General features: G+C 44.2%; 1 protein-coding gene across 1 annotated transcript in view; it reads right to left on the reverse strand.

Moving 5' to 3' along the window:
* The window catches only part of LOC138448026 (cilia- and flagella-associated protein 337-like), a 621048-nt gene that overhangs the window by 85786 nt on the left and 513510 nt on the right, over positions 1-21752 (reverse strand). Inside the window, exon 14 of the mRNA XM_069604562.1 lies at positions 1347-1486. Within this exon, the coding sequence (XP_069460663.1) occupies positions 1347-1486 (140 nt within the window). The remainder of the gene's footprint in view (positions 1-1346; positions 1487-21752) is intronic.

Raw genomic sequence — 21752 nt, forward strand, 5'->3', positions numbered from 1 at the left:
TGACTGTACATTCTAAAACACAATTGTCCTTGCTGCTGGACATGAAAGCCTATTTATTGGCTTTTAAGTCATATGCATGAACTGTAATTTAGGTAATGGGGTGATTTTGAGCAGTTTCGGGTAACCGCATCTGACTTCTAAAGCAGAAAGCTTCAAAGGTAGCTCAGCATATTGAGTAACTGTTGCTGAGATGTTATATATGATAAGGGCTGGCTGTAAATCCTCTGACTTTTTTTTAATTCCTCCAGCAACATGTGCTCTAAAATACACCGTTTCAACCTGGGAAGGGGTTGGTCTCATCCAGGGCAGGGGTGGGCGAATTTCAAATGAAAGGTTCACATACGCGTGCCCCTTCCTTGGGTTTGTTTACAGTTCCGAAACTGCCCCCGTTTGGAGATGCAGCTCAGATGTCACGTGCCAGTGGTGTCATGTGTAAGAAGGCCAATGGCGATAATTGCTCGCATCCTGGATGGCCAGTGCCCAGCCCTCGGAATTTCTGGGCACTGCTGGGGTGGGTGTTATTTCCCCTCCGAACGACTGTGGCTGGGTTGCAGTCTTGTGCAATCTGCGGCCACTTACCGCAGCACCTACAGCAGGAAACGCTTCCTACGGCGCTGGATGTGCACTGCGCACCGAGACTGTCAGCTCAGCTTGCAGGGATGTTTGGAACTAGGTGACTGACCCTGTCCACCTTTCTTCTTTGAAAACTTGACGTTAAGACGACATACGAAATTATACAACTTCCAGAAACTGAAGAAAAAATAAAATGTCATACTTAACACATGCTCCTGAACATTTTGGATCATCAAAAAGGTCCTTTCACTAGGATGTGTCACGAAATAAAAAAAAGACAATCTTGACATTTTCTTTAAAACATTATGAAACCTAAACTTATAAATAACTCATGTAACTTATAAATGAACAATCTACTAATTTTAAAACTCTTCAGTGACTCTTATGTTTGTGCAACAGCTGGCCTTGATTGTAAATGACCCCATTAACACACTTTACAAATAAGACACCAATACTTTTTTAAAGCTTCTCTTTTAAAAATAATAACCTGCTGATTACACCTTCGCTATATATTTTGCTACAAACTTCATTTAGTAGGACAGATACCATAAGAGCAAGAAGCAATGTTTTTAAAAATGCTACCTTTAAATACTCATCATCACTCCACGCAAGCTCACAAACTCACAAGCGCCTAGAGAATGTCCACATTGCCGTGTGCGCTATGCAGGAACGCTCATCGTCATAAGCAGCGGGTTGGTAGGTTTGCAAGCGATTCGCTGCATTCCCAAGGAGGCCATCTTGAAACACGCAACAGGCTACAATGAATGGGTTACCAAACGTGTGTTGATCTGCCAAGATGCTCCACCAGAAGAGGGTTCCCGCCTCAGCGCTGACGAGGATGGCTGCCTCCTTCAGGGCGCCCTCAGAGGATCGATGCTGGAGGAAGAGCAGTCTGTCCACCGGGCGTTGTGTCCTAGAACACAGGCAATGAATTCATGATCAGAACACGGAGAGAGGAGACCTGATGCACTGTCTGCCTGGACGAATTTTGTAGCAGGAATACTAAAGGGGGTCATTATGAGATGGGCAGACTTATCTGCAGGTATAATACCAGTGGTACATGCCCCTTCCATTAGTGGTAATTCGACAAGTGTGACCTATTCAAAGTTTACCACTGGCGGAGGTAGTGTTTCTGGAATACCTCTGGTGGCACTCCAGAAACACCATGTCCGCCAGTGGCAATCTCTGAAGTAAATGCAAATGTTATCATATGTACTTTTCCACCCCTAATGTGATGGTGGAAATGGACACTGGACAATAGTGGTTTGTTCAACTATAGTATATTTTAAATGTAGAAAGGGGCCAATGCTGACACTTTTATGCCCTGGATGGGTGCGGTGGTGGGTTATAGGGGTAATCAGAGATACCCACCGTTTCAACCCTTTGCCACGATCTATTGTAAACATGTTTTACTGTATAGAAGGGAAGCACCTGCACTTCCCTTCTGCAAAATAAAAAAACTCTAAAATATGTTTGGGGCCATTTGATATGTTTACCTCTATCTATGAGGTTGAGGTAAAGATAGGTAGCCTGTGGTAGAGGACTTTACCTCCAACAGTACTTCCCTGGAAAACAACCAGAAGTAATACCACCACACCCTCAATCTGACCGGCAGTAATGTCAATGCCATTTTGCAATTACTGACAGAATTACCATTGCCGCCTAACCCGTAATGGCCCCCACACTTAATCACAATCTTTGCTCATTTGAGAAATCCCCACATTTGCATGTGCCTGGGCTTGCTCCCTAGCTTCATGCCATCTAAATAAAGTCTGTCCTATAACACACAAAGGATACGTCTCTCATCGTAGTGATTACTGTGCTCCTAGTCCATAGTTCTCATTCCCCATATTTGTGAGACATCATCACCAATGGGTACAGAATTAAAGATTACTTACACAATAAAATGTTTAATTGAAAAGTGCAAAGTTATGGTTTGTGTGACGGACCATCCATGACCATCTCTATCCTACTAGACTTTGACCTTTGGTTTCGGAAGCCATTCATTTTCCATCCAACTGGCCCGGGAACCACCACAAAGCTAAATTGTTCCAGTAATCGAGGGTGGGTCACATGTAGGAAATTGACTCTGGACTAGAAGTAGCCTCGATGGTGGGTAACTTATTTAACCTTATAGATTTCCTCCTCTGTCATCCATCTTTGCATTAAAACGTCACATGAGTTATCGAGTAAGGGTGATTGGTGCTGATGCCTAATCTATCAGAAGATCTTTTGGAGACAAGCGTCGCTATTATGGCCCTCATTACAACTCAGACGTTAAGGGTTAACGCCACCGTTAACCCTTAACGTCTGATTCTGATTTTAACGCCTGCTTTTAGCAGGTGTTAAAATCCATGGCGCTAACCCGCCATGGTGCTAATTACGCCGCCGTAATTTACGGCGGCGTAATTAGCGCCTTCCCCACTCCCATTATGCCCTATGGGGCAAAAATGGGAATGGGGAAGGGAAAATGGGAAATGGGGATTTACCGCCCCACTCACCTTGGAATGGGGCGGTAAATCCGCCATCCACCATGGTGTAAACAGAGTTTACACCATGGTGGTAAAGTTGGTGCACTTAGCACCAAGGTTGTAATGACCCTCTATGAGTATCTACCGTGAAACTGATGACCACAGAAGAATGCTTACAGATAGGCAATGCAGAGGCCATGTTGGCGCTTTATACATATAAAATAAATGGGGCTTGTGTCCTTTATTGAATTAGGCTAATGTGTCTAATTCATTTAGGCCACTCTGGCTCTAACTGAACAAGCACGGGTACCATTGGGGGCCAGAATGCCTTCAAATAAATAATATTCGAAACTGCATGATACAAGGCACAACCTTATCAATAATGTTAAACCCTGCCTGCCTAAATCTGACTCTTCAGTGATGAACAGGGTGTCATAGTTCTGTCTAGCTACAGTTTGATTTCTGGCCATGTCGAGAAATTATATTGCACCCTTTCTCCATGATAGGATAGGTTTGGAAAGGAAGCAGAGAGAAACATTTCCTCTTTAGCATGGAACTCCAAAAGGCCTTTTGGTTTTGTTGTGTGCAGATCAGAAGACTGAAGGTAAGTTGAATCATCCACTAGCCAACTCCTATTCTAGAATCCCTATGGAGCCTAGTGGGTACTATGTCCAGCTCCATGTACTAGTTTGGTGGCTGTAGAGCTAGGTAGTGGGCGAAGGTGGCATGTAAGCTAAGTATGTAATTTAAAGATATAGGAGTCACCTGCAATGAATCCCTGGTCCTTCAGGTAAACGTACAAGAGATATAACGGACAGTGGACCAGTGGATTGAGGATGACACAATTCCCAAATTCTCTTATCAATTCTAGCAATTTTATTTTATGAATATAAAAAAATATAAAAAATATATGATACTCAACACAATAATTTTACAATACATTTCAGTGCATTTTTTCTAACAATTCTGCTCATAATCATTTATCCCATCACACATTCATACTCACACTCTCAAACAAAACATATCTCGACTTTTTCTGAAGGTGCAACCTCTTATAACACCCTCTTCAAGACAATCAGTTAACACAATTTTCCAACCCTTTATTCAAGACAGGTGTAGATGTCTGTCTATTAATGTTACGAACAATATTCTGGTCGACACGTGTTTCGGTCATCTGAAATGGGCATTAACAATCTTGCCCCTCTGTTGCTTTGACCTTCATCAGGACGCAAAGCAAAGGACTCGTTGTTTCGTGCTTCATCTAGACTGGCGTGAGCCACACCATCTCCGTATCAGATTATCGGAGGACATGCAGATGTTGTGGAGTAAATCCCTCACAGGCTCTTTTTGTTTAGATATATACTTGTGTATCTCATCTGTCACCTTTAGGACAGATAGCCAGATGTCAAATCCTGTTGTATTTACTTCTATAGGCCAATAAACCTATATTGGTAAGGCGTATGTAATTCTTCAAAACACATTCCCCTCATAGAGGGTGAGTATTTCTCAATAGTCTGGATTTTCTTTCGTTGTTTGCAGGTATCTGCCTTCCTCAAAGTCCTCTTGCACTCCGATTTTATTTGAGTGCACCATCAATGCCTTATAGCTTGAATTACTTATTCCTTCTTTTTTAGTCACAGCGTTTACTACTGGCTCCTGGGCACTCTATATAAGTGTGTAAGCCTGCGGTATGTGACAGGGTATAACAGTAACATAAGCATGTCACTGTGAAAAGGTATGTATGGTCCAGCGAACAAAAAGGCTCTATAAACCAAAGGAATATTTATGAAAAAGCCCGCCTTCCAAGGACCAAAGCAAATGTCGAGGTCCACAGGAGGGCTTCCTGCAAGAGTGCCTAGGACAAGGGAAGCTACACAAGAAGAAGTGAGATCAGAAAAGGATTTGGGATCTTGTCCCGTTAACTTTCTCCCCTGACAGAAACACTTGTGTATAGACGCGTTATAATTGCCATATCATATCATAACACTGGGAGTAAAATATTGAAATTGCAAGGAAGAAGGAAGAAAGGAGCCCTTAGTGGAGCCCTTTGTGGAGGCCAAATGCAAGAGACCTTTACATTGTCTTTTTGCAAAGTGATGGTTTTGTTTTATTTTATGTAAATGATTGTTGAGTGCTGGCCCTACCCACAGGGTCTTGTAGCGCCTTGCAAGGTTCAAATGTTCAAAGGTGGGCGGGGGGTGAATTAGAAGTTACAAAATGTTTTTAGGATGAGATAGACAAGTGGTAACCGGTGAGATGGCAGATAGGGTTATGTGTGGCGAGACCGGTATGTCTTGAGGCTCTTTTAGAAAGTGGTGATGGAGGGTGCAATGCAGATGTGTAGTGATAGTGCCGCTAGTTTGCAAAGTGGAATGTGTGGGAGAGGCTGGCTGGCTTGTCTGTTGTTTGTGAGGGTGACAGGTTTCAGTTTGTCATGAAGGTAAGATGGATTTTGAGGCAGATGGCTTTGAATACAATACAGTCATTTGAAGGCAATTCTCTGGGGGCCATTGGAGCTGGGCGAGAGCTAATGTGATGTATGCATGATTGGGTAGGTGGCAGATTAGTCTAGCTGCTGTGTTTTGTATGGCTTGCCTGGGGGCAAAGATGCTTTTGGGGAGTTCAGTGAGGATAGTATTACGGTAGTCCAGCTTGGACAGAATCAGTGACCCAACTTCTGTGCGAATGTCGCCAAAGGAAAGGTTGTGTCTGATCTTGCGTAGGAGGTGTAGTTGTAGATTGCATGTTTTGGTGACAGCAACTATGGGGTTTGTGAAAAAAGGTAGGGGTCGATGATGAAGCCCAGAACATTTACAGGTGTGTAGAGGGGTTGTCCATTGTGAGTTCTTTGATCCATGTTGTGAGTTTGGATTTGGGTTTGGAGGGGTAGGTGAGGAAGATTCTGTTTTGGAAGGGTTGGGTGGCCATCCAAATGGTGATGGTGGAGAGACAGCTTTTGAGGGTGTGGAGTTGTGAGCGTGATGAGATTACAAAGTTTATTTCTGTGTTGACTGCGTATTGGTGTAAATAGACTTTGTATTTGCTAAGCGTCTTTTCAAGAGATTCTACGGGTAGGTTGAAGAGGAGTAGAGACAGGGAGGAATCTTGCTGGGCCCCATACCTGACTGGGATGGAGTTGGAACGATAAGGGGCCATGGAGACTAAGTGTGTTTTGTCATTGAGGAAGTAGGTGAACCAGTCAAGGACAGTGCCTGAGAGTTTCATCCTGTGGGACAGAATGTTGAGTAAAATAGTGTGGTTGATGGTGTCGAAGGGTTCAGAGAGGTTGAGGGGTATGAGTAGGGGTGTGTGTCCTCTCTCTGTGATGCTGTGAAGGTCATTGAAGATGTGAAGTGTAGCTGTCTCAGTGCTGTGTCCAGCTCAAAAGCCAGATTGGAAAACTTTGAAGAGGTTGTTTGTAGTGATGTGAGGTTGCGATTGGGTTGTGACAAGCATTCCATGATTCTGACAAAGTATGGCAAGATAATAATAGGGCGGCAATTTTGGGGAGGGTGTAGTAGAGGGATGTTTTTTAAGAAGGGGAGATTTTCCGAGGTTTGAGCGCAAAGAGGATAGTACCAAGTGTAAGATAGGTGCTCATGATGTTGGGCTACTTAAGAGCGATGGTGGTGATGCAATTGGCTGCAGGTTGAGGTGGGCATGCGTCATCCAGGAAGTGTGAAGGCTTTGTTTTGGCTGGAAAGGCGATGAGGGTGTCTGTGTCAATGGGGTAGAAGTTATCAAGTGTGCTGGAATGATTTGAGGCGGGTGTGGGAGTGGGACAGCAGAGGGGAGGTCTTGTATGATGTTCTGCATTTTAGAGTTGAATTAGTCCGTCAGTGAGTTGCATACTTCAGTATGAATGGGTGTATGGAAGGTGTGGATGGTGGCTTGGAGAGGGACTTGACTATGTTGAAAGTTTTATGTGTTTGATTGGTGGTGGATTCGAGGTAGTGGGTGACCTTAGCATTGTGTATGACTGTCTAGGGGGTCATACACCATGACACTCTGGTAGGAAGTCCCCTTGTAGTCTTTTATAAGCCATCTTAAGCATCCTGTGCCCATGCAAATGGAAGTGATAATGAGGAGTACTCAAGCTCGGAAAGGACATCACAGCATCTGTCCCTGATGAATGAAGCACCAGTATAAGCCCCTAGGACAGGGCTGGAATGGGAACCAAAAGTGGCCCGGGATTTAGTGGCCCCATATTTCGCCTAATGAGTGAGCATAGCACGTGAGCCCAAACCTTCTATGAGGGTTTTGGGAGTATCCCCCAAGAAAATGCTGAATATAATTATTCAAAGGTTACTTTAAAACAGAAAAAATGCTATATTTCTTATACAGCGCTTAACACTGTCACGAAGGCATTTCAAAGCGCTATGGGGGGGAAGGGGAATGATAGGTGAGGAGAAGTGGGATGCACGGAGAAGCATTTGTGCGGTAATATTGCGGTAGCACTGCAGCACACACAGTGGCCTTCTGTGATATAGGCATCAGAGGTCCCGATCCCTTTGCAATGTCCCACTTTCCACAAACCATCTGCTCCAGGTGGAGGGGTGTGTCTGCATTCAACCGTACACACAGCACAGCACAGCACAGCCCTCCCCACCCACACCACAAAGAGCCCCAGAATGACTCGTGCAGCACAAGCATCAGCATCACCCATTCCACACACTAACAGGGCACGCCACACAGAAACAAATCACAGCTCACAGAAACACAGCGATACTCATAGAAACAATGCACACCTTACAGAAATGCATCACATTTCATACAACGAGAGCATAACTCACAGAAACGCATCAGTACTCATTACAGAAACACTGCACACCTTACAGGCACCCAGCACACCCCACAAAAATAAGTGGCAACTCACAGAAACAAATCATAGCTCACAGAAACATACTGACACTCATAGAAACACTGCACACCTTACAGAAATGCAACACATTTCAAAGAATGACAGCTTAACTCACAGAAGCACAGCGGTACTCATAGATACAGCACAGATTAAAGAAACCATGAGGCATCACATCTCAGAGAAAGACAGCACAACTCACAGAAACACATCACACCGCACAGAAATAAGTGGTAACTCATAGATAAAAATCACAGCTCACAGAAACACAGCCATTTAGAAACAATGCATACCTTAGAGAACTGCATCACATTTAATAGATAGAGAAAACAACCCACAGAGCCAGCCTCGCCAGGCTGTGTCTTATCCGGCGCAAGCGGAGACAATAGCTAGCACTGCAGCTTCGTCTGCTTCATTCTACTAGTACTGGGACGCATGCCCCACTGTATGCAGGCTGCCCGGGGCTACCACACCTGCCCATACCCACATGCGTTCATGGGGGGACACTACTCACAGCTTCTTCAATATCAAGGCCCTGCCCCCCACCCCACTATTGACGTAGAACAATGGCTCGGTCACAGTACACTGGCGGTGAACAAAACTGTCTGCATACACAACAGCCTGTCCCTGCTGCACAGCACTGTATAGGTCCTGGTAGCCCTGGCTCCGTACAACACTGCCCTGGTGCAGTGTAGACTCACCCCTGAACAGCACTGACTGGGAGAACTGTACACTCTCCCAATAGCTTCACACTGAATACTATTACTCAGGTGCACAGTATCCTTTCCATGCACAGCACTGGGTGCACACGCACCCGTTCTGCACTGAATATTAACCCACCCAGGAACATCCCCCCTCACAGCAGGGATCAGAATAAAGGCCTGATGGCCTGAGAGCAAGGTCAGGTGTGTGCTAGTGCACAGTAGCCCAAACCTGGTCTCCACCTGAGATATAAACTATAACTCTGCATCCTTTATATATGACCTGTGCAGGAGGGACCCCAGCCGGCCCATAAGACTAGGGATTTCCCAGATTCATACTCAAGCATCAAATCTATAATGACAACTCAATGGTTTGGCAAAGGGAGTCCGTTTAATGACAAGTACAAAAAAAGGGGAGTTATGAATATCAGCGGTTGCTCGATCTTCCTTCTCGCTTCAACTCTGATGAACTTCACGAAAATCACATCCTTTATACTAAAACCTTGTCATCGCTGACATGAAACACTAAAATGTTGCATGTAATTCTATTGGTTATAGGAAGGTAACTTTACTATAGGTACTATATCTGTATAAGGTAACGGGGAAAGGGGATTGGATAGACAATGTCAAGTGGGGCAACAAAGCCCTTCTTTCAGAATGACTATTGTGGACGTCACTAAAAGTACGACGTCTCATTGGTTCTACTAACTATAGGATCCTAGATTACTTGGTACATTGTGATTGGGTTGATACTACGTCACCTTGTACTTTTCGACTTTGCTTAGCAGCATGCAGAATGGTCGGCCAGGAACAGGGTGCCCGTCAGTTCCCCTAACCTCCCACCAACCAGTACCACCATTCATCACTGACCCACTGCCCATGTGTCAATTAGTTTCTGATTTGTAGGCCTCCATGCTGCCTCTCTGTCTGGGAGAACTCGAAGATCTGTGCATGGCTCAAGGCTGCACGTAGGTGTGAAGGCCCCAACTCTTCTTGCTTGGCAGGTCACGTGTTTTAGGCACCATGAAATCGTCTCCGTCTCCATGTAATTTGTGTATTTGATTTTAGCTTCCTGTCCACCAAATGCCTTCTGCTGCTTACCTCAATTCCTTTGAACAGGATACTCCACTCTTGGCGTCATAAATTGTATTAGCCTGTGTCAGCTAAAATGACCTTGGTTTCTTTGCATGGGTCTCATGCATCTGAGTTTCGTTTCTGTCTTTGGCTTTCGATTCCCGTGTTTGGGGGCCTTCTCGCCTGGGGCCTCTGTTAACTTGCGGTTGATTATGCCCTTTTGCAAAGTGGACATATGCGTCATATAAAGTGCTCCTTTTGAGATAGATATGTGTATGTGGCGCATGCCGCAAACTAATTTTCTACTAAGCATAGCAAGCCGCACTATTTCCTCTGATTTTTTGCATTTCCAAGCATATGTACATGTGTAAACTGGTTGCATATCGTCATCACTCTTATGGCATAAGCTTCTTATACTTGACACTGTCCTTTTAATTTCAACTCGGGATGTTGCTTATCCATGGTGTTTCATCTCTTTTCGTCATTCACAGGTCATCGTTTTCTTTATCCGAGTGTCAGTCTGAGTTCTTGTGACTTCACCATTCGTCTTCTTTTAGAACTTTCTTTGCCTCTTCAGGGACTGTACTCAGACGATCTTCATTCCGTTTTATTTGTTGATATGTTTTCCTCAATGGGTACTTTACTGTCCATGTTTTCCTCGATGTCGGTACTTCAATACATGCTGTCTTTCTGATAGGTACTGGACAGAGCCCCACTGCGGCTCTCTGCTGGTTTATTTGCTCCTCATACGTCACATATTTTGGCGTGAACGTTCCTGGCACTTCAAAAAATGGGCGCTTAGAGTGCGGGTGGTGCTTGGGACCTCCTCTACACTCCCCCCTCTTATTTCTTCATCAGTCAGGTCTTTGGGTTTCCATTCTGACTCGACATCAATGATGATCTTCATCCCTATGAACTTTTTTGCAGTTTTCTGGCATTGAGAGATTATTATCTTGATAACACAAAATCCGAGCAATATCATCACTAGCAGGGCTCCTAGGAATTTGAATGCGTCTGCCATCCATTGTGGAACCCATGAAAACAGTGATCCAAACCAACTGTCATCGTCTACTTCGTCGGTTTCGTCAATCATTTGATTCTGTAGTTTCGTCAGCATACCTATGGCTTCTGTTAAAGTTCCATTTTCATCATCGCGAGATGTTATAAATGTGCAACACACTTCTCTAATTTTTGCACAAACTCCTCTATTCATGGCTGTAATCATCTCAAGGACATATCGGTTTTGGAAGGTCATCAATCTTACAGCTATCAACTCTTCTCTGATTGCATTGAATCCCTTTATGGTGGTATTAATCATCTGTAGCAGTTCCCATCTGGTTATCTGTAACCATTTAGTATTTACTCCAACTTGGATTCTCGGCATGAAGATTCTCATGAACACTGATGAGTTCTGACTGAACAGCCTATGTTCAGACGGAATCGCATCAAAAGCTTCTATTGATTTGGCAGAGAAATAATTTTCTCTTTTCATTCTGCTTCTTACTTCTACAGATCTTTCTTCCTCAGGTGAGCATCTGCTTTCGAGAAACTGTCAATATTCAAATCACTTTTTGAAATCACCAGCGCTGGAACATGGACATTTACTAATGTGTATTTACCTCCCCAGTTTTTCAGCAGTCTGATATGTGCTTTGCATCCACATGCCCCATAATGATCCATGGTCACTGCATTACCGTGTACCATTCATGGAGCATCAAAGATTTGTCCACAGTTCTGATTTTCTCCTATTTTTCTTGTAGCACAGTTTCAGATTCTCCAATGGCACTATCTATGGGAGTCCTCCTCTGTCTTCGACCCATGTCAATAGTTTTGCAAGTTTTGGCCATAATGGCTGCATACCTTCTGCGCATTTTCAATTGCTTCTTTGCAGGCTCTGGTGACCATCCATACTCTGCCGATCACTACTCCTTTCTCCCATACATCTGGTGAAAGCACTGTTCCCTATATTTGCATTTGGCCTCTGTTCTTCCATTTTCTGGCCTCTTCTGGAGATTTTCCTTTGACATCAAGCTTTTTATTCACTTCCCATCTAATGCCGGCTCCTTTCACTCCTGGCTTCTCATATCTGATCACATGATTTCTAGTATGGGCTCTGTTTCTTGTCTATATATCCTGTATGTATTCATCTTCATCTGGATCAGTTGCTTCAGTTGCCCATTTCAGTGAGGCATCATTTCCCATGAACTGGCCTCTTGTCTTGCACATTGCTACGTGTGATAGACAGTGTGCTGTCTGGACGTCAATGTCTACGACTACAAAGATCTTTGATTTCCCCATGCTGTAGGGTAGGAGTGCGCAAACAAAGCATCCCCCCTCTGAGCTCCGTCTTCCAACTTCTTTCATGTGTTGGTACCATATGTTATTTACCAAATGTGCTGTGCTATCCACTTAGTTCACTGTCATCTCCTTGTATGCGTCTCTTGATTCTCAAGGTTTACATGTAGTTTGCTATCATCACATCTTTAATAGAATCCATGAAGCTTCTTCTCACTGGGGGATTTGCAGGCACTTCCATCCATGGTTCAGGCCTCTTCATCTGTACCAATGAGTTAGGTCTTGCCATTCTTTCCCTGACCTCCTGTCTTTCCCTGGCTCTGGTTATGAATGGCCAAATTGATTCTGCCGCTATCCCTGCATGTGAGCGTTTTGCAGAGCTTGTGCTTGTTCTCTTGCTTGGATCAGGTGTGCTTGTCAATGCTGTCTCTGTGGGTTCGTTCTTCAGCTCTTTTTGTTTTTTTCAAAGTTCAGCTTTTTCCTTTTGTCCTTTCTCTTCACTTGTGGGGTAGCTTCTCACAGTTGGTTGCCCTAACGTCTCCCCTTCTTTGGCCTGTGGTTCTGTAGCTATTGAAATTAGATCGGGTGTATGTGCACTCGTCGTTTGCATGTGTGTGGTTGTCAGTAACCTGTTATCATTCACATTTTGCCGACCCTGTCTCAGGCTTGTTAATGTGCTTGTTACTGCAACTATGTGTGTGTCATTGCTACTCACATCCATCTCAAGTTGACTCACTCCATTGTCAGACCTTCTAGGGACTGGAATGACTACATAGGTTCTGGGTGCCTTTGTGGGCTTCATGTGTGCATCGTTAAGTGGGTGCACTGGACTCTGAACACTTTGTTTACCAATACAAAAATGCAGTTCTAATCGTCAGTGACAATAAAACAATGATGAATATAATGCATAAGCACATGATACCCTTATAGGTTAGCCTGCAACATTTCCTTCTGGAAAAATAAGGGCATCTCTCCTCCTGGGGGTAAGTACGACTGCTATTTTGATTTCCCATCTTGAACGTTTTAAGGAAAAAAGGCTAACGCTTAGACAAGATTATTTCTGGATTCTGCTGGTTCCTCTTGCCCGGACACTGGATTGTCTGCTATCTCTGGATACAGTTCTCTTTTTTGGGTAATGCGGTCAGCACGTCTCTTTACTGTGCATGTTCAAAGTACACGAGTTCCCAGTTGATGCCTCTTATTTGCTTCATTCCAGACAACATGCCGCATCCTTGTCGGTGTAACAAGAGTGAAGTCTCTGGCAACGCTTTCTCGATCTGTCCCTCAGCGGGAAGCTTCAAGGTCTCTTCCGGAAACTCTGGTGGAGATTGGAGAGTTTAATTTGTACTACAATACCATGCAGGTGCATGCTTAGCTGAGTAGATTTTGCTGGGTCTCTGATGAACGTGAGGACGTCAACACCGGCAAGTCTCCCTACAAGTTCTGGAAATTCCTCAATTAGGCGAAAGAAGACATTGTTCACCAATCTGCTATCTTCTGGTGACAGGGACATTCGTCTAGTCCTTGCTGAATTCTGGATCAGTTTGGTACTCACTGTGAGTGGCTTCTACGATCTAGGTTGATGTGGAGAGAGACCTGGATGATGATACCGTTCAAAATTATGCTCAAGCGTTCTGTGTTTGCCGGATCTCGAAGAAATGTTAATACATCACTGTGTCTTCCGACAAAGTTTGGGTGCTCTTCAATTAGATGAAAATATATCACATTGATGTGTGTATTTCCTTCTTCTTCCACTTGGGACATTTGTTTTTTCCTCTCTGTATTCTGGAAGTTGGACGAACTGCTCTGCAATCACGGTGAGCAGCCTTCTTATTGCCTTGTTGTTTTCTTGTTGTTTTCAGGATCTTGCAGAAATTCGGGGATGCTAATGAGCCTTCCCACCAGTGATGGGGGTAACCTCAATGCCAGGTGAAAGTAGTTCAAAACGTCTATAGTGATGTCGCGACTGTGGGACACCATTTGTGAGTCCAAACAATGTTCCTGTTTTGAACGAGTCGGGATACTGTATTTTCTTCCAACTCGTGTGTCTGCGATTGGGATTTGACATATTCTTTTCTTATCAGGGCTTCAGTGTGCCTCAGTCTAAAGTTGAAAGTTAATAACCTACATTGTGGCTTACAGATGCGCTTCTCTCCTTCACCCTGCAACTAGGATGCACAGAGTGTCCGTGTTTTATGTCCGTATCCCCTTTTTTGCTCAGAGGAAATGTCAATTTCTAATCCACAAATTTGCACAAAAGCTCTTTGTCTTTGCTTTGCTGCTGGTCATGCGTCCTTCTTCCTCGTCATGATCTCGTCTGCACTTGCTGTGGTTCTTCCCTGTTGTCTGTAGTCTCTTCGCGGTGGGGTGCAGGCAGGGGGATTTCTCTGATGTATGGCTTGATATCACCCATGAAGATCCAAGCTCTTCTTCCTTGTAGCTTGACTGCAGATGGGGTGACGTCTTCATCTGTGAATGGTCAGTTGAACCTCGGCCCGTCCCACTTTTTTCTTGTGTGATTCCTCACCACGACGGTGTCTCCAGGGAAGATCGGAGGAATACATAGACCCTGAGTTGTGTCTGTAGTAGCATCTCCTTCTGTGCTCTGTGCTGCCCTGCACCCTTTTCGTCCTCTCTGCAGCTGGCCTGCAATTACAGTAAGACAAGATGTCATGCAGTTCAAGTAATTTTGCATTTCAGACCCTAAGATTTTGCTTGTCGGCTAAGCATCACACCTAGCTCTGCCTTGGGGTGTCAGGAGAGTGTGCATCCTTCTTCCTGTCGCTATTTTGTGCGGTGTGAGGTGATGGTCAGAACCTGGTTGGTTTCTGAGTGCATACAGTGCCAGTGGAAGGTAGTGCATCCTTCCTTTCTTAAGAGTAAGCTTCAACTTGGCTATCCTTTCCTTTAACAAGCCGTTGAACTTCTCACAGATCCCATTACCTTGCAGATGATACGCCGACGAGAACTTGTGCTTTATACCAAGCAACAAGCTAATCTGTTCAAAAACTTTGTTGACAAAGTGAGTCCCATTATCTGATCTCATGACTTCATATACTCCCCACCTGGGAAATACCTCTCTCACCAGAAATGTGGCCACACAGGTAGAGTCTGGGTATGTACATGGAGCTGCTTCTATCCATCTAGAGAATGGACACACCACAACAATTAAATACTTGTACCCGTTACATACTTGAATCAATTTGACGTAATCGACATGCAAGTGCTGAATAGGTCCATTGGTCCTTGGGATGACTCCTCCAATTACATTTAGTGTGTGCCCAGCCATAAACTGCTGGCAGATCCTACAGTTCATCATAAAAAATGCAACATACTCTGCTAATTTCGGTATAAACCGGTCTTCAGCGAGCGTTACCGCAAGATTCTCTTTTGTCATGTGAGCTGGATAGTGTAACTGCGCCAGTGCTAATTTTAACAGGGTTGTAGGCATTACTGGTTTACCAGTGCTGTCTTGTCGCCACAAGCTTTCGGAGGGGTTTAAAGAACACCCTTGCGGCTTCCAGAGATTCTTCTCTTCCTGTGGTGCCTCCCCTGGGATTTCCATTAACTGGGTTTGCCCCATGTTATTATAGCTCTCAGGCTCACTTCGTGCAACAATAATTTTTTCGTTTACATCAGTTATTTCTACGTGCATTATGGATTCACCCTTGGACGCCATACTCTTGGCCTCTGTGTCTGCTGATTTCCTCGTGAGCAAAAATATGTTCCCTTCGTGTGGGCGGCGCATTTCACGACCGCTATGCCCACTGGGAGTTGTAGTGCCTTAATGAGCCTGTTCAATAAGGTTGCGTGCTGCACTGGCATGCCATCCACTCGGAGGTAGCCCCTCCTTTTCCAGCACACTAAGCCTGCATGCACTGTTGATGTCACATAGGCGGAGTCACTATACACCGTCACTTCCTGGTCCGCATGATTCTCAATTGCAAGTATCAATGCCAATAATTCTGCAGCCTGTGCTGAATAGTGTGATGTAATCGTGCACTAAGGAGCACTCAAAATTCCCCATTTGCTATGTGCTTCATCAGAGCAGCGCCTGTATATCTTTGCCCATCGTTTTGATTGATTCTCGAGGAACCGTCAATGAAGACAATTTCTCCTCCTGCCAATGCATTTTCTTTCACTCTGGGAATCTCATCATAAAATTCTTCATAGTTCGCGCAGTCATGTATTGGCTCTCCTTCAGTGACTGGCTCTGCTATAAACATAGCTGGGTTCACTATTTTGCATCGAACTATCTTAATAAACGGATTCGATATGATCACTTCAGAAGCAGAAGCTCTCTGAGATGTCTACGTGCCTTTAGGTTTTTCTAGAATGGCAAAAAGCGCGTGCTTGACGTACACGTCATTGAGCATCCCATCACAATGGTTGTCGCTTTGTCTATGGCGAACGCTGCGGCAGCTAAACTTTGTTCACAAGGGAAGTGACCTCTCATAACTGGGTCCAAATTCCCACTATAATATGCCAGGGGCTTGTACCCCAATGTGGTTCTCTGTGTGAGTACTGCCGTCATAACGCTGTCATTAGTGTGTGAGAACAGGTAGAGGTCATCTGAATAGTTTGGAATCCCTAAAACTGGTGCTGTGCAAATGGCTTTCTTGAGCTCAATAAACCGTTCCTCCATGGTCTCGGACCACACAATTTTTTCTTTCGTCACCTGTGCTTTCTTTAGGGCCTGTAACAAGGGCTTGGTATATGAGCTGTAGTCAAAGACCCAAGCTCTGACATAATTGCAAGACCTAGAAAGCTCTGCATCTGTTTAATCATGTGTGGCTTGGCTGTGTTCAGTATGGCGTCAGCCCTTTCCGGGGTAACTTTTTTCCTCTCGTGTGAGATCAGCTGGCCTATATACAACACTTCTTGCTGACAATATTGTAACTTTTCTTTGTCAATTTTATATCCTTTCTCAGTCAGTATAGTCAATAGCTGAATAGAATTGTGTCTGCACTTTTCCTCTGTGGTGCTGCTAATTAAGACGTCATCTACATATTGCAAGACACCCCTCTCTAATGCGATATTGCTTATTTCCATCTGTAGGACTCTATTGAAAATTGAGGGAGACTCACAGTACCCCTGGGGTAACCTTGTGCTTTTCAGACGCATCTGTCTGAAGGTAAATGACGTCAGATCTTGTGAGTCTTGGTGCAATGGGATCGAGAAAAACATATTTTTCAAGTCAATCACTGTGAAATATTTTGCCTCAACAGGAATATTACAAGGGATTGTGGCCGGGTTCGGGACTAAAGGGAATTTGGCCTCTACAATATCATTTATCAGGCGTAAATCTTGCATTAGTCTCCAGACCCTCCCTTTGATTTCTTGACAGGATAAACTGTGGTATTGCATGACGACGCTGACGTCACTAAGATGCCCTGTTCCATCATAGCCGAAATTGTCTTGAAAATTCCCTCATCTGCCTCCCTAGATATGGGATACTGTCATGCCTTTGGTAAAATAGCTCCTGGCTTCAGTTTCATTTTGACTTCTCCTACTCCTTTCAATAAACCTACGTCATAGGGGCCTGTGGTCCATACTGAGACAGGCACCTGGGTAATATCGACTTCAAAATATTCAGGACGGTTCTGTGCCAACATCATTCAAATGTTATTTCCTTAGAGTCTGTTTGTCGAACAGATCGTCAGCTGTGACGTCAGTCAGCCTGTACCCTTCTTCAATGGTGATCACTGTGCACCACTGTCGGCCTTCATCATCACACCCATCGATCAAAGCCATTTTCCATCATGTTATGGCTGTGTGCATCATCAAGGGAAATACTTGTCCCATCTCCTCGTGCATAGGTATTCTTGGCCTAAATAGAAGCTCATCTGGGGTCCTCATGGTTTTGTCTGCAAGGCCATCAGCATCCATACTCCGTACGCAAATATTTCTGGCTCCAGTGGGAAATCTCTCATGGCTGTGTGTCCTGCGTATGCTCTAATCATCTCACATATGTTCAAATAGTGCATTCCTGGAGCCGAGCATACTATGCCATTCTCCGTGAACGAGATTGTCATGTTTAACTTTGTCATTAAGTCTCGTCCCAATATATTTACTGGGGTTTGCCCTGAATATAAGAGTGGCACATTCATATTACATTCTCCTATAGAGACTGGAAGTGTGTCTGTAAAAGGAACACGAATTGGTGCTCCTGTGAAGCCCTGAGTGTTTATAGCATTGCCGGACAAGAAAAACTTGCCTTCACGTATGCACAAGCATGTCGCACCCGTGTCAACTAAGAAGGAATAATTCTTTATCCCCTATCCTTACACCCACCCATGGTTCCTGGTGAGGGTCAGGTGTCACTGATAGGATAGAACACATCAGGTTTCCCAGTGAGCTGTCCTGGTTCATATAAAATCTTGTCCAATTTTGCGTGAATGGTCTTCTCCATCACCAGTGTTACCTCTTTTCCCGTCATTCACAGCCTGACCTATACTTGTTGTTTGTGACATTTGCATCGGCGACTGTTGGAACTGTCCCTGTGGACAATTTATCAAATTCTGAGGTTGCAAGCTTTGCTGTGCTCCTGGCATTTGCGGTTGTACCGTGTGAGTTTGTGCAACTCCGTTTCCTCCGTGTTGCAATAACACAGGTGGATTCACCATACCTGCTGTGTTTCCTTGGTCGTTTTGCACCATGCCTTGACTTCTGCATGTGCGTGCTAGGTGCCCTGCCATCCCACACACCCAACATATTTGCGGTGGTCTGATCATTTGCCCATTTGCCATATCCTGACTTCCATTTTGCATGTTTTGGAAACCTCCCTGATTACTCTGCTATCCTCTTCCTCGAAAGCCTCTCCCTCTGGGGTAAACCCATTATTGCCCTGATTACCCTGCTGTTGGTTATTGGCCTGCTGCATGTTTGATCTGTCTGTGTTAGTTATCATTGCCCCTTCAATGGCATATTTTGGCAATTTTTTCTTTAGCCTCCTCACCTTTTCCTGTAGCCTCTTTTTTGCAATTCTTTTCTTGCAGCAGCCTGCAATAGTGAGCTATAGTCAACTGTATTTCAGACCATGGTTTGGCCTCGATTCCTACAAATTTCTTGAGCAGCTTCTGTACCTGATCTGGCAGCCCTTGGCATAATATATGGTAGAACACGGGTATAGATTTCCCCCAAGATTCCCGCGTTTCAAGTACCCATGTGTCTTGGAAATTCTGAATGTAAAGCAAAGGGTCTTCTGAGTCCTTCATTTTCCGTGACATTATAGCTCCCATGTCGGAAGTATCCGGATATAGCGATCGTAATGGTTTCCATATTGCGGCTCTGCAATTGTTAAACGGTGCTCCGGTATGCGCGGTATTAACTGTAGTCAAACCATGGTAACCTGTGCGTGTCCACACACCATCAGCTCTATCACCAAGTATGGCGATTAAAAGACTCTTGATATCCCCTATAGCTAACGTGTTCCCTCCCGTCATTTTTTCTAACTCATTTATGAATTTTCCGGCTCCCAAAATCAGCATTGGAAGCTTGTTTTTCAGGTTTTCCTGGTCTATGTGTGGCCATGGAATATACTGTGGTCTCGCTCCTCCTTTCTCGAGCAATGGAAATCGGGATGCATAGTCTTCTCTCTCCTCTCTCATTGTTTTCCTATCTACTGCAGAAGTGATATCCTTGCATCGCCACCTACCTGGTTATGTCCTCAGTTGGCTCACATAGGGTGGTGGAGACACCTCCCTCTGACCATACAATATTTCTTCGCGTCGGCCTGACTGTGTGGCTGATTCCGATACCCTCGATGCAGACACAGTAGAATCCGAGCATCTTATTTACTTTCCCCTTGAGAAGCGTCTTTCGCATCTTCTCTCATCTTTCCTCGGGGTACTTGTGCTAGCCCCATCTCATTGCATATTCTATCGATTGTCTCTCTGGTGTCGAAGTCATCCTTGATATTTGCGCTAGACATGCCTGGTACTGAATCGTACTCAGGAAAGAATTCTTCGATGTCTTTCCACTCTACTACTGGATCAGGTTTTGAACCTCTCTTTCCAGATATTGAAGATCGTGTGCCCTCTGTCTCCGCTTATGTTCTATCTCATCATTGAATTCTCTGCACCTCCTCGCTTCCTTTCTGACCCTATCTTCTTCCTCTTTCTTTGCATTTCTACTTTCATTTGCCCTTCATATTTCCTCATCCCTTTGTCTCTTTATTATTATCTCCTGTATCTTTTGCTCATCTTCTATTCGCCTTCGTTCCTGTCTGTCTTGATCGTTAGATGCTCTCTGTTTATGATCTTGTTGTCTTTCTTGCTCTTTGCGATATAACTGCTCTCGTCTCTGCCTATCTTGTTTCCCAATGTTTTCATCTCTTAATCCTTTTTCCTGTTCCTTCTCCTTTCTCTGTACATCATCTAACTTCTCTTTTCGATTTGTGTCATCAATGCTTTTACCATCGAGTTTCAATAGAATCTGACCTCCCATCCATTCATTCTGTGCTAATGCTATCTCATCAGTTCTATCCACATTTCCTTTCCATCTCTTGCCTTCTCTCTCTGTATCGGGAGATTTACTTGCTTGTGCCTGGTCTTTCCTCTTGTTTTTGCATCTCTCCTTGTCCCTTGGGACCTTGGAGGTGATATCTCTACCTCTGTCTTTGTCTGGGCTTTCGTCACTAGTTTGCATGGTGACTCATATGCTGGGTTGCTGTACCCCGTGGCTGCTTTGAGCTCTCTTAGCGGGTATATCCCTTAGTCCTTACTGACTTCGATTTTTGTTTCAGACGGGGCGGGTGGCGCGGAAGGCGTCTCACCCCCCTCTGTACATACGTTAAGTATCCAATCTAACGGTGGCTCCTCCTCCTTATCCTCTTGGTACGTTTTTCAAAGCTCTAAACTAGATAGGCATTTATCTAACTTTATACCTTTGTATGTGGTGTGCAAATATCTCGTCATGTGCTGTAGGACCGCTTTAGACAGCGATCCACCCTGGGGCCATGGCATAAACATTTTGTTTGCGGTTCCTTTAACCCATTCTGCACTGTAATTTTTCAGCTTGGGTGCATGGTTTGGCAGCTGTTTGCACAGGTTAACTAATGGAGTCATATCCTCTATGCTTAAATCTGTTCCTCTTTCCTTCATATAACACTTGTTATGCCCTTCTGTTTCTTTAAACAACTCCAACAATATGAGCGAACACCAATCGTCGCAAGCGCCAATCCTGTTTTATTTCCACAAAAATTATACTTTCGTTTTCAATCAACAAACATCAATTCGTATTCTACAATATCTCAGTTACTCAATCGCGTCATTTTTTATGCTTGTTCCTTAAAGAAATAATTCCATCCTATGACGTCACAACACAAAACACATACGACAAACGTTAACAGACTAGACAAACTCCATCTGGCTACACAGATTTCTACCCCTAATGTTAGCCTGACATGGGGTGCAAACCCATCCCTTTCAAAGGCGTCTTTAATTGCTGTGGTTTCAGATTTATTCCCGTTTTATTCAGGACTATGGATGCAGGCTTCTTCTAACCGCTATATTAAGCATAGGAATTTGGGCATATCCTTTCTCTTCTCGGGTGTCCTCCCCGGTATTCCCCTCTTTTCTCAGGTATCCTCCTGGTATCCCCCTCTTCTCGGGTGTCCTCTCCGGTATTCTTATCCACTACTTGGTCACCCCTTGAGTCTTTATTTCCTTCCCCATATATATATATATATATATATATATATATATATATATATATATATATATATATATATATATATATATATATATATATATATATATATATATATCTACATTCTAC

The sequence above is a fragment of the Ambystoma mexicanum genome, chromosome 3q (genome assembly GCF_040938575.1).
Source record: "Ambystoma mexicanum isolate Mex_15411 chromosome 3q, UKY_AmexF1_1, whole genome shotgun sequence".
Classification (NCBI taxonomy): Eukaryota; Metazoa; Chordata; class Amphibia; order Caudata; family Ambystomatidae; genus Ambystoma; species Ambystoma mexicanum.